This window comes from Saccopteryx bilineata, chromosome 1, assembly GCF_036850765.1.
Source record: "Saccopteryx bilineata isolate mSacBil1 chromosome 1, mSacBil1_pri_phased_curated, whole genome shotgun sequence".
NCBI classification, from domain to species: Eukaryota; Metazoa; Chordata; class Mammalia; order Chiroptera; family Emballonuridae; genus Saccopteryx; species Saccopteryx bilineata.
Window position 1 is genome coordinate 360,120,341 of NC_089490.1, and position 13,423 is coordinate 360,133,763.

The window sequence follows — 13,423 nt, forward strand, 5'->3', positions numbered from 1 at the left end:
AGCCACCGTGCAGCGTGCTCGATGCTGCTGGGACAACGTGCAGGGGGTGGGGGACTGGAGTATGAAGACCTTTTCATCCGTGGGGACACAGTGAAGGGCTCGGGCCAGGTGGGCCAGGCTCGGGGAAGAGCAGTGGGCACAGTGTGGGAGGCAGGCTGCAGGGGGTGAGGCCTGCCAGTTGCTCCCAGGGTGGGCTGTGGGGCACACGTCAGACTCAGACGTGAGCTGCAGCGCCACCCCTGCTGTGACAGGCAGCCGGCGTCTCTCTCAGGACCTCAGTTACTCTCCTCCTTCACAGACTCTGGTTCGGTTGGTTTGACACAGCACAGTCCGATGGAAGCATGAGGCAAGCCATAAATACGAGCCATGTTTGCATTCTAAAAGTTTTTAGCTAAAAATAGTAAAAATAAATGTAAAACTAAACTTTAATACCATATTTTATTTAACCCAATAAATCCAAAGTGAGATCCTTTACGTTTTTTTTAATACTAAGTCTTTGAAACCCTGTGTGGATTCACAGAGCGCATGCCAGTCTGAATAACTACATTTCAGGGGCTCAACAGCCGCATGTAACCAGCGGCCACTGAATTGGACAGCACAGACCTAAATTGGGGTCCAGGAATCTGGGTCCAGAATAGAAGGGTGTTCTGCTTTGTGCTTTCCATTTCAGAATCCAAATCCTGCCCATCCTTCAGCTCCCAGCACCCACCCCACCCCCGGAAGTGCAGATTGTCGCTGCCGTGCATTTGCCACTGATCACACATCACTTTGTGTGACCTTTGATTTTTTCATGGTGAACTTCCATTTCCCCTGCTCAGCCGTGAGTTCCTGCCGGACAGGAACCCTGTGCTGTATTTCTGTTTATTCCCCAGAGCACCCAGTTCATCCACCCAGTGGCTGCATCTGCATGACCTGCAGATATTTCCAAAAACACCTGTCCATGTTGACTCTGTTAGGCCTAGCCAGAGGAGAAGTGGTATTCTCATGTCGTAATAAAACAGGGAGGCAGGAGAGAAAAGGCTTTCTTCAAGGTCGCACTGCCCCTCCTGACAGACAACACCACTCTCAGTTTATCACGTTTTGTGTATTGATTTGCAGCTGGACTTCCAGTTAAAACAGATATAACCCCTGGGCCATCTCGGTTATGTTCTGGAGCACGACGTTCTTTCTTCTGTAGGATGAAGTGTAACAGGCCTTCAGTAAAGGTTGAAGACAAGGATTTCCCCTCTACCTGCTCAAAGAAAAAAGGTAACGATTTAAAAGTTCTGTAAAATCCTATTACAGGTGAGGCTTGCTTCCTACACTGGAGTTCTCAGTAGGGCCACGGCTCAGTGTCCCCCAGTTGGCCCAAGCCGCAGGCCCCAGGACTGCAGCCAGGACCTCACTATCCCCCCACCTCCAATGTAGGGCAGTTGGGAGCAGGGAGAGTTGGAAAGCCCGGATGTGTTGTCATGGTGACAAAGAGTAGTGGGAAGGCTTCCTCTGCTTAAATCCTGTTTGTTGTAGTTGTTGGGGAAAGAAGACTCCCATCACAATTCTGACTGCTGCTTGAGCAACCCACCAACCCATCAGAGGAATCGCTCTTGCTAAATTCACCAGTGCCCTTCATGCCGAATGCAGTAGTCACTTTTCATTTTCCTTCCATCGTGAAGTCTTCTCTTCCCCCAGATTCCATGAAGCCACGTTCTCCTTGTCTTCCCCGTCCTTGGTCACTCCGGGCTCTCTTTCCACTGTTTTCGCTGGTTCCTCTTCTGTCCTGGGCTGCCTTCTCTCTTCTGTCTGTGCTTGGTCCCTGGACGATACTGTCTATTCCCTTAGCTTTTAATGACATTTATAATTCAATAACTTCCAAGTTTATATTTCTAACCCAGACTTCTTTTTTGAACTCCAAATTCATAAATTAACTGCTTATTAAATCTACCTGCTTAGATATCTAAATGGATCCCTCAAACATGATAGGTGTAAAAGTAACCACGATATAAATGGCAGCAAAAACATACAATAAACCAAAATGTAAACCACTTTCCATCTAGTTGCACACACTAGAAGCCTTCAAGGCACCCCTACCCCATTTCACGCCCCACCCCCAATGAATTCCTTCTGTAGAAGTTATCTGAAACCTGTTTTTCTGCTCCCTCTCCCACTATCACTCACTCCAGGCTACGCTCAGCTCTCCCCCAGTCTTTGTAACAGGCTCCTCCCACTTTCCATTTCTCCACATAGCACCCGGAATGATCTTTCTAAAAGCAGATCTTTTTTTTTTTTTTTTAAATCAGTTTCCTACTTAAAACCCTTGGAGGTTTCCCATTACTTCTGAAGAAGAGTAAAATCCTCACTGTGATTTGTTTTCTACAGTCCCCAATAACTAGGACTGACGTGACGCTTGACAGACACGCCACAAGGATGTTATTGTTGAAATCCAAGGTGCTCCACACTTCCTGTGTCCCGAAGTGAACTCTCTCTTCCTCTCTCTCACACATTACCCTTTTCTTGAAGGCAGTGGACTATTCCAGCATTCCAGCAGCCACTCAAACTAAAAAATTTGGAGTTGTCTTCATTTTCTTTCTTTCATGCCAAATATTTGGCTATACACACCAAATCCCAGGAATTCTCAGAAGTTCCTCCCACATCCTTCCCTGTCTCCCCCTCATGGCACGGCCACACTGACACTGACCATGGACTTTGCTTTCTTAGCAGATCGAAAAAGCTTCTGCACAATCCACAGCACAGGCTATTTGAAAAGCTGGCCCCCCACAAAAATGGGGTTGGACGAAGACAACGAACCAGACAACGAGGGGTGTAACCTCAGCTGCCTTGTTGCGATAGGACGACTGCATTCCCACGTGGTCCCGCAGCCGGTGAACGGGGAGATCAGGGTGAAGTCGATGGAGTATGTGTCTCGGCATGCAATAGACGGGAAGTTTGTTTTCGTAGACCAGAGGTAAGCGTCTGCATGTTACCTTGGACAACAGTGGGAGGTTTTCAACCCAGAGTTAAGCAGAGACCACTGGGCAATCAGCGTGTTTCCCTAAGAATTGAAAGAGAGAAGGAAGTGATGGGGTCTCTGCTGAAGTGAAGCCTATGAGAGAGTATTATCATAAACAGAGATTTCTTCTGTCATCCTTTGCTACATAGCGGCGGTTAGGTATGGTGGTTTGATGTCTGTGGCCAAGAGAGAAATAGTAGGCATAGCATATATGGAATGTTCCAGGACCATTACTGTGATTGGCATTCTGGAAAACAGGACTTGGGAAAGAGTGTCTAGTCCTGGGGTTATTGGTAATCTCATATGGCTATTCATGTTTTAATTCAATCAACTAAAATTAAATAAAATTAAAAACTAAATTTCTCAGGCTCAGTAGCCACGTTTCAAGTACTCATTAGCCACAGATCATTTCCACAAACACAGGAAGTTGTTGGACAGCCCTGATCTGGTCCAGCCTCGTTTTTTTTTTGTTTTTTTTTGTATTTTTCTGAAGCTGGAAACGGGGAGAGACAGTCAGACAGACTCCTGCATGCGCCCGACCGGGATCCACCCGGCACGCCCACCAGGGGCGAAGCTCTGCCCACCAGGGGGTGATGCTCTGCCCCTCCTGGGCGTCGCTCTGCCGCAACCAGAGCCACTCCAGCGCCTGGGGCAGAGGCCAAGGAGCCATCCCCAGCACCCGGGCCATCTTTGCTCCAATGGAGCCTTGGCTGCGGGAGGGGAAGAGAGAGACAGAGAGGAAGGAGGGGGTGGAGAAACAAATGGGCGCTTCTCCTATGTGCCCTGGCCAGGAATCGAACCCGGGTCCCCCGCACGCCAGGCTGACCCTCTACCGCTGAGCCAACCGGCCAGGGCCCAGCCTCGTTTTTTATGGATGAGGAACCGAGGCCCAGCCTGAAGCCTGGCTTCCTCCAGGGTTCACACTAATTGGTAGTAGACCTGGGCTAAGAGGTCCCACTCCTTTTCCACTGTTGCCCTTTAAGAATATTCACAGGTTAATAATTTTTCTGGTACTAGAAAGTCACTAAATGCTGGAAAAGAAGGTAGCCATTTTTCAAGGTCCTATGGCTCCTGTGGCCAGAGCTTCTGGTGTTTGGCTATCCTGATAAAAAAGTAGGCAGTAAAATGGAGAAGTTTGTACTGGGATTTAGATTTCTACCACATTTTTGGCTAACTAATATGGTTACCATTTTTAAACCTCCTAAAATTTGATTTTTTTTTTGTTATAATGGCCCCTTTGAAAGGCTTCTCTGCTTTCTTTCCCTCTGTTTTTATAACCTTGGTGTAATTTAGTTGCATGAAGTATACATATATATACTATTGTCTGAATGGCTTGTTCTTTGGTTTTTTTTGTTTGTTTTTTTAATATTTCTACCTAGGGCAACAGCTATTTTGGCATATTTACCACAAGAACTTCTAGGCACATCATGTTATGAATATTTTCACCAAGATGACATAGGGCATCTAGCAGAATGTCATAGGCAAGGTAAGCTGGGCTACACAGAGGATCTTAAGTTTAAAATGTTCCCCTGCTTCTAGACTAGGCCAGATAATCTTCCAGAGAAACCCGCCCAGTGGTGTGGGAGTCAGCCAGCCGGGAAGGAGTCCAGAGGCCAGAATATCTGTTAGGAGAGGGAGCTGCTGGTCCCAGCCCCCTCCACCCCTGACAGATAACCCATCCTGACTGCCCAGCCTTTCTGTGCCTCAGCCAGGTTAATTTCCAACAATCTCTTATTGAGAGGACCCCGTACGATTTAGTGTGGCCCAGACAGTTCTAATTCTCTCTCATAGAATCCTGCACCACCGCCTGTATTTTCCTCTTGACTAATGGTGTGGCCACGTATGTAGCCTCCTCAGAGAGAATCCTGTATGACCACTTCATTCACTTTGGACACGACTGTCCAAGAAGACCCTTTATGCCACCTCCACGGCCTTGGTTCAGGCTATTGTGCCCACCTTATAATCATGACAGACCCTGACAGGCCTCCCTGCTCCCTTCTGTCCCCAGTCCATCTTCTGTCTTCCACAGCTCATTTACGTTCTGATAGATCAGACCTGGCAATGTCACATTCCTGCATGGAACCTGCCTTGACACTGAAGGCCGAATGCCTCCTGGCTCTGGCCGACCTCCTCGCCCCCCCCCCCCCACCCCAGTCCTTGCCTGCAGAGGCCTGCACTGCAGCCGCCTGACCAGACAGCTCCCCGTCCCCGCCCCGCCACCACTCGGGCACTGCCACGCTCTCCCCCCCCCCACCCCAGCCCCAGTCCTTGCCTGCAGAGGCCTGCACTGCAGCCGCCTGACCAGACAGCTCCCCGTCCCCGCCCCGCCACCACTCGGGCACTGCCACGCTCTCCCCCCACCTTTGGCAGACTTGCATTCACCCCTCAAAGCTCCAGTCTCCCCTCATAGCTGCATCTCATTCCTGTCCTGAGGGCAGGCATCAAAGCCTGTCTTCTCTCTCCAGGGCCTGGCATGTGACAGGGGCTCCTTCTGTGTGTGTTACATAAAAGAATAGGTTTGAATAGATGAGTGACTTCTCTGGACTCAGATGTCCTAAAACTGCTGCGCTGCCCTCAGGCTCTGTGATGGGGAAAGAACAGATCCCCACGCTCACTGCCGTCTCATTAGTTGGTGTTCACGTCGTAGCTGGTCCAGTCGGGTGTCTGTGGTGCAGCCAGTCATTTCCTGGAGCCTTCGTTTCAGACACTCTGCAGTCGGGGGACAGATTCACCAGTGACTCGAAAGGCTCTGAAGCAGCCCCTCAGAAACGGCCTGTGTCTGAAGTGCCGGCTCCCTTGGCTTATTAAAGAAAGATGGTGTCGGGGCCTGACAAGCTTAGGATTTGCTTAGTTTAATACCCTGATCTGAGGAAACAACAATGTTCATGGTTTTATCACATTTTCAGTTTTACAGACAAGAGACAAGATTACAACTAACTGCTATAAGTTTAAAATCAAAGATGGTTCTTTCATCACACTGCGGAGTCGATGGTTCAGTTTCATGAACCCTTGGACCAAGGAAGTAGAATACATTGTCTCAACCAACACTGTCGTTTTGTAAGTGTTTTTCCTATATCAGAAGTTCCTTCACCTCACAATGAAATGCCCTGGGCTCCTTCCCTGGGAAAGGGGATGCAGGCAACAGCCAGTGTCGCATCATTGAATGCCACCTTGCTAATGTCCCGGGAAGCATCAGGATTGGCAGAAACCAAAAGGGCTGTTGACAAGGACAAGCTTCAGTGCTCATGCCGTGCGGGCCCCGGTCTGTGGAACTGCTCCGGGAAAACAGCAGCATTTCCCTCCAGATAAAGCAGCCAGCCTTTGACACCTCCCGACCCTGCCCCTGGCCGTCCACCGGTGCTTTGTGGAGGGAAGGGTTGGCAGTCCATGAGAGGCTCACCCAGGCATCGGCTCATATTGGCCTTAGCTGAGGATGGGTGGCTATCCATGCCCATCAGGCTGGTCGCCCGAGTACTGGCAGCTCAAAATGCCATTTCTAAAGGTGCCACCTGCTAGGTGAGCAGGGAAGGGGAAGCCCTTTGCTTTGGCTGGGGCTGCTCCCCACATCGCCTCCCCTCTGGTGCCCAGACCCCCAGCTGTGGTTAGATCTGAGTGTGGGGCCGGGCCTGGGCGCACTGCAGGCTGGCAGAGAGGAGGCCCGTAGCAGTGGCAGGGGCTGCTGCAGTCACCACCCTTTGCTGGACTTGTCCCCCATGAACTAGGAAGCCCAGGCAGGCAGTGAGGCCAAAGGCCAGGATGCTGTCCATCATGTTATCACACAGCAAGGAGACCTTTCGAGCCACTCAGACAGACACTTCATTTTCTGGCCTGTCCAGGTCCAGAGTAGACACCAGACACCTTGGCCAAGGTGAAAGGTGCACGGTTCTGAGCAGGCCTGACTCACGTTTCCTTATTGCTGGGATGTTCACAGAGCCAACGTCCTGGAAGGCGGGGACCCAACCTTCCCGCAGCTCACAGCGTCCCCCCACAGCATGGACAGCATGCTGCCCTCTGGAGAAGGTAACTATGTGCTGGGGGCACCAGGGCTTGCCCGTGAGACGCTGCTTGTGACCAAAAGACCCCCCCCCAAGTATTCGGGGTCCTCAGCCACCATATTCCATGAAACAAAGGAGGCCTCGAGGGGGTAGGCAGAGAGGACGCAGCCATCTCACTCTCTGCTGAGCCTAGAACACCGGGGACTGTTTTGACCTTTCACGAGGCCACCTGGATCCTGGAAGCCCCTGAAATACCAGACTCCCACTCTTGCGCTTTCCTCCATCTGTGTCACCCAGTGGCTGTGAGGTGCAGTGCTCTCTGATGCCTGTCACTGGTTCCTGTGGTGGGGGAGGCTGTCTGTCCGCACTAGGCATGCGCCATGCCCGCACCGTGCCGGGGGATGGGGGGCACTCCCCGCAGGACTGCGCTTGGCCCCCGCTCTCTGCACTTGACTTGCCCTTCTTCGGGACCACCTCTGCTTGCATGGCTTCAGCCCCCACCTCTCTCTGTGGATGGCTCCTATGTGCAGTCGCTCACCTGAGCTCCAAATCTGTCTCTCCCAACTGCCTCCTGGAAGGGACCACCTGGAGTCGCTAAGGCACCAGAAATTCAGCACATCCCAACTTCTCTGCACGCCCCCCCATCTGGTTGGTTAAGCCAGAAACCTTGACTCCTACCTCTCTCTCATTACATCTGAACACGAACTCCTGTCTCTCCTGTTCCTTAAACCCCTCTATCACCACTGTTGCTACTTTACCCTCCTCATCTGTAGCCTGGGTTGCTGGAGGTAACTTCCTAGCCCTGGTCTCACTCTGCCCTGCTCCCTGCCCCCATCCACCACTGTCATTAATACTCCATGCTGTGGACTTTCCAATAACCAAATCTAAGTCACTGCCTTTTCTGTGCAGTCCCTCTGTGGACACTGTCCAAACCTTGGTTTGGCGTCCAAGGCCCTTCATGCTGACTGGCCCCGCCTCTCCCGTTTCATCTACCACAGTCACTCATGACGAATCTCTCGGGGTGTTCTCCCAGATCTTGTCCTGCCTCAGTACTTGTGCATATATCGGTTGCTGTGCCTGGAATGCTCCCCCTTCTTCCCTCTCTGCCAAGTTAATTTACTGTATTTTTTCACTACATAAGATGCGCCTGACCATAAGACACACCTAGGCTTTTAAGGAGGAAAATAAGAAAAAAAATATTCTGAACCAAATGGTGTGTTAAAATAATTAATAAAATAACGTATTTTTCATTCCATAAGACGCACGGGCATTTCCCCTCCACTTTTTTTTTTGGGGGGGGGGGGAGTGTGTCTTATGGAGCGAAAAATATGGTATATTCCCTTGCTCAAGACTCAAAGTTGAACTTTCCCAGGAAGCTGCACCTGGCCCCGGAGGAGTTGGGTGCCTCATGCCTACCTGTCCAGCTTCTGCCACCTTGCCCCAGCCGTCACACATCCTGTCTGCCACCCCGTTAGCCTGTGAGCTCCCCGAGGGCAGGGTCTGACCTATCTCTGCAGCACGGTGGTGCTCCGTAAGTGTATGCTGCATGCATGCATCAGTTAGTCTTCATGTCAGCGCTCTGGCCTCTGAACCTGCGAGGAAACGAGCCTTTTCCTGCCGCGCTGTGGCTCTCACGTCCCTCGGGGCACAACCCTAAGGTCGAACGTCAGGCGGATCATGGGATGAACTGAGTTTAATTCACCACACAGTAGCATTTCTTCCTCGGTTTCCCCGATCCTCACTCCCACATCCCTTTGTTGTAGGTGCCCCAAAGAGGACCCACCCCACTGTTCCGGGGATTCCAGGGGGAACCAGAGCCGGGGCAGGAAAAATCGGCCGCATGATTGCTGAGGAGATCATGGAAATCCACAGGCAGGTGACATTTTCTTGGTGCTCCCTTAGACCATGGTTCTCAGCCCAGGGCGTTCTGCCCCCACCGGGGGTCATTCTGTAATGTCTGGAGACATTTTTGGTTGTCACAAATGGGTGGGAGGTTGCAACTAAGCATGTCTTGACAGAGGCCAGGATGCTGCTTTCTGAACATCGCACACAGCTGGATGTGAACAGTTGTATCCTGCAGCACACAGGACTGCCGCCCCCGGCCCACCCCCCGCCCCAACAACAAACTCTCTAGTCCAAAATGTCAGTAGTGCCAAGATGGAGAAATCCTGCTTTATTTAAGTAAAAAGGCTAAACCCAGACAGTCCAGAGCTCAAGGGAACTCTTTGGGAGGCTCAACTTTCTAATTACCTGCTGTATGACTCAGGGAGCTTCCCGGTGAGGATGGATGGACACTGTTACTGGACGCAGCAGAGCTGTGAGCTGCAGGAGTGATCTGGGCCTTAACCCAGCATCCACTTCTTTCAATCAAAAAGCTGCCCTGGGCAAGTAATAGAGACCAGGCAGATCAGATCAGCTCCTAATAGAAGCTCCATCCGGAAGGGACTTCTTTTCCATAGGAGAGAAGGGGAAGCAGTTTACTTGGATTGAATCCTGGGCCTGTACTTGCCTGTGCTTAGGAAATTCACTTAACTTCTTGGCCTCTGTTGACTTAAGCCGTGAAAAGGAGGCAAAACCTATCTCACAGTGCTTGCTGTAGGATTGTGAGAGAACTCAGGAAAGTTCCTAGACAGAACTTGACATATAGAGAGTGCTCAGTAATTGTTAGTTTCAGTCTTTAAGAGCAGTCATTGAGAGGGAAGTAGTTGTTATAAGCCCATCTGAATTGGGGGAATGGAGAGGGTGCTAGCCAGGTCCTCAGGAGTGCAAACTTAATGGGTCATAAATCATAGGAAAAGGGGGAAATGGCCACTGTTTCCTGCTGCCGCTGCATTCTCTCCAGAGAAGGGGAGGCTGACCCTGTTTCCTGGTTGGCCATAGTGGGGCTCTTCTCCCCAGGGGTGGCAGTTCTGCTCCAGCCCAGCAGGAATGAGAGACGTGACTTCAAGTCCCCTTCAGAAAGCAGCTGTGGGGGAGTATGCAGTGATAGCCAGTCACCGTCAGCCAGTACCTGCCCTGTGCTTTGCTCGAGACCATCCAAGAACAATATAAAATGGCCCTTGACCTCAAGGATCTTACAGTCTTTGAGAAGTCCACTTTCTTTACGGTGATAGAAAGGCATGTGAGGGCATATTCAGGGTCAAGAAGCGGGCCACCGCCCCTGGTCGGTGGCTCAGTGGGTAGAGCATAAGCCCAGCCTATGGACGTCCCGGATTCGATCCCCAGTCAGGGCACACAGGAGAAGTGAGGGTACACAAGAGAAGTGACCATCTGCTTCTCGCCTCCTCCTTCTCCCTCTTCTCTCCCTTTTCTCCTCCCACAGCCAGTGACTCAGTTGGTTTGAGCATCAGCCTGGGCACTGAGGATAGCTCCAGTTGGTCTGAGCGTTAGCCTCAGGTGCTGAGGATAGCTTGGTTGGATTTGAGTATCGGCCCCAGACAGAGTTGCCAGGTGGATCCCAACTGGGTTGCATGCGGGAGTCTGCTTCGCTATCTCCCCTCCTCTCACTTAAAAAAAAAAAGTAAGCAGGCCACTTAACTGGGCAGCCTCTTGTAGGAAGGAGCCACAGAAGGGAAATTTCTAGTACTACTAAGAAATGATGGCAAATAGTTTAGACTGGAAAAAAGTTTTAAGACCCTATTCTTTGTGGAATGCTGAACAGGTTTCCGAAGTGTTCTGCTAATAAGCATTGTGGGAGTTGGGTTGAAGTAGGAAGGATGAGGTGAGTCTGCTTGGCAGCTCAGGAATGAGGCCCATCCTACAGTGACAGCACTCTCCAAAGGAGAAATGAGTAATTTAAGAACTAGATATTGAAGATGAAACAAGAAATGATGAGAAGGCCATTCTAAGATGGGAAACCTGGGGAAATAGTGGTTTCACAGAGATAAGTAAGGAAAGGGGGAGACATGCAGGACTTCTGTCAGCAGTTAGTAGCCACGTGCGTGCTCGGAGTGCGTGGTATACCACCGTATCCCGCCTTAGGGAAGCTCGTTCATTCACACATCTGCAGAGCTAGGCAGTACAGGCCAAGAGCCGGAAGGCTGCTGGCAGTGGAGGACGGGCCCCTGGGGGACCCCAAAGCTGCATTCATCCATGCCAGAGCTAAGAGCCTGGTTGGTGGTCACACAGCTGCCACCATACTCTCCCTGAACTCTAGTTTCAGTGCCGCCCGTGGCTGCCTTTCCTGAGGTCCGTCAGCCTGATGAGAGTTTGTGGACTGATAAATCTTTCCCCCTGTAAACCTGCTACGCTGAGAAATACGGTACCCAAGAAGGGCCTGGACCCATTTTCATCAGCTTAGAAGATGATGATGACAACTGCTACTACTGCCTGTTACTTCCTAGGTGTGGCCAGGCCCTCCTGGCCCCTCCATTTCCTGAGAGTCTTCACTACTCAGCTTACAGAGTCTGCAGGGAAGAAGATAAATGATTTGCTGTGGATTCTAGTTCATGGCATCAAAGATGGAGACTGAACTTTGAAAGTCCCCTCCAACTCTGAGATCTGGATTTGGGGAGGAAATAAGATTGGCCACTTAATTGAAATTCCAACCTGAAATCCAAACCCTAATCCAAGGGCTTTGTCAGTGAGATGCTTGCCTCCAGGGTCTGACTTCTCAGTGAAGTGCCCATAGAACAGGGGTCGGGAACCTATGGCTCGTGAGCCAGATGTGGCTCTTTCCATGGCTGCATCTGGCTCGCAGACAAATCTTTAATTAAAAAAAATAATGTTAAAAATATAAAACATTCTCATGTATTACAGTCCATTCATTTCCTACCGCTCATGTTCATGGTTGCAGGTGGCTGGAGCCAATTACAGCTGTCCTCCGGGACAACACCAAATTTTTATTGGATAATGCTTAACGTACATGGGTTGTTGTATGGCTCTCACGGAATTACATTTTAAAATATGTGGTATTCATGGCTCTCTCAGCCAAAAAGGTTCCTGACCTCTGCTATAGAATAAACCCTGCTTATCACCTGTCTTTTGTAAATAGTTTTATTGGAACACAGCTACACCCATTCTTTTACATATTGTCTATGGTTGCTTTCAAGCTACAGGGCACAGTAGATTGATCATGACAAAGACCACAGGGCCTAGAGAGCCTAAGGTAGTTACTGTCTGGCTCTTTACAGAGTTTGCCAATTCCTATTCTAGATCTTCAATCTTCTTACCCACCCCCCAACAAAACACACACACACTCCACTGAAAAACGGGAAAGGCACTGTAACCAACCCCTCTATTCTCTGACAGGATAAGGGGGTCATCGCCTTCCAGCTGTGGCTCCAGCCCACTGAACATCACAAGTACACCTCCCCCTGATGTCTCTTCTCCCGGAGGCAAGAAGGTAAGTAAGGCTGATGATTCTCAGACTCAGGCCCTTCTCCCCCCAGAGAGCCTCATGCCCAAGTTCTGAAATGTTGGAGTGAGAGTATACGATTACAACCAAGGTTGCTGAAACCGCCTTTTTCCTCCTTGAAGTAAATGCATGTTGTGTGAGGCTAGGATGGCTTGCTGACCTCCTGAAATTAATTCCATGTAAGTGGGGAAAGCAGAAGATGATTCCAAGCGATGAGGAGTTATCCATTGCATTGGGAGAACAATTTAAGAGCTCCCATGAGAGAAGGATTAGTGAGCGAGTACCACAGAGAAAACTACCCAGTTCTCTGCCAGGAGTTTTCTAGAGAGAAAATACCCCGCATGTCTAGTGCAGGAACTGGAAGCAGCGGCACCACCCGCAGGGCTGAGGCAGGGCAGCCGTGCTTTGGCAGGTGCAGAGCGCTTGGGGCTGCCTCCGGGTTCCCTGTGATGTGACAGCATGGGGACACGTGGGTCAGCCCTCACGAAGAGCTGGCTAGAAGGCTACACTGTAAATAGGCTTAGAAACCACTCATCTGTTTCATCTTTGCCACAGAATTTACAAGTCTAGGCCCATGTGACTGTAAATCATAAACCTATTTTTAGTGCCTGATGTTATTATGTTAGGAAGACCCGGAGGTCAGCATCTTTAGGTGTGAAGTCCTCCTTCCCGTCTTCCACACAGAGAGTGTATTAGCAATGTACATAGGTGGGGCTCCGAGGGCACAAACTAGAACAAAAGCAGGAGGAGGGTTTTCAAGACCGGGCTCCTCTAAAGGCGCAGGTGGCCAGGAGCTGTGGTGCTGAGTTGAGTACTTGGGCAGAGCCAGCTGGTGAGTGGGCAAGGTCAGGACTCTGTGTCTCCTACCAGGGCAGCTTTACTGTATGAATCTGTCAAGTTTGTTTGAAATATGGCTCTGCTCCACCCCCAGTCCCCAAAAAAGGTTTCAGAGTCAGTGAATTCATGGGTAAGAGCAGGGTCAGACACAGACCTGGGTTTGAAGCCTGGCTTTGCCATATGCTAGCTCTGTACTGCTGTACCATTTTTAAGCCCTAACTTTCTTTATAGTGGGGCTAATATAAGTTG

The 13,423-nt window shown here is 50.4% G+C and overlaps 1 protein-coding gene across 7 annotated transcripts in view; it reads left to right on the forward strand.

Moving 5' to 3' along the window:
• The window catches only part of BMAL1 (basic helix-loop-helix ARNT like 1), a 108,195-nt gene that overhangs the window by 89,475 nt on the left and 5,297 nt on the right, over window positions 1–13,423 (forward strand). For 4 of the 7 annotated variants that reach the window (XM_066250995.1, XM_066251000.1, XM_066250998.1 and 1 more), the window contains 7 exons: window positions 1,099–1,248; window positions 2,695–2,941; window positions 4,366–4,472; window positions 5,893–6,043; window positions 6,918–7,006; window positions 8,745–8,853; window positions 12,232–12,325. In XM_066250995.1, the coding sequence (XP_066107092.1) occupies window positions 1,099–1,248; window positions 2,695–2,941; window positions 4,366–4,472; window positions 5,893–6,043; window positions 6,918–7,006; window positions 8,745–8,853; window positions 12,232–12,325 (947 nt within the window). The remainder of the gene's footprint in view (window positions 1–1,098; window positions 1,249–2,694; window positions 2,942–4,365; window positions 4,473–5,892; window positions 6,044–6,917; window positions 7,007–8,744; window positions 8,854–12,231; window positions 12,326–13,423) is intronic. The other 3 variants (XM_066250997.1, XM_066250999.1, XM_066251001.1) reach the window with 2 other exon arrangements.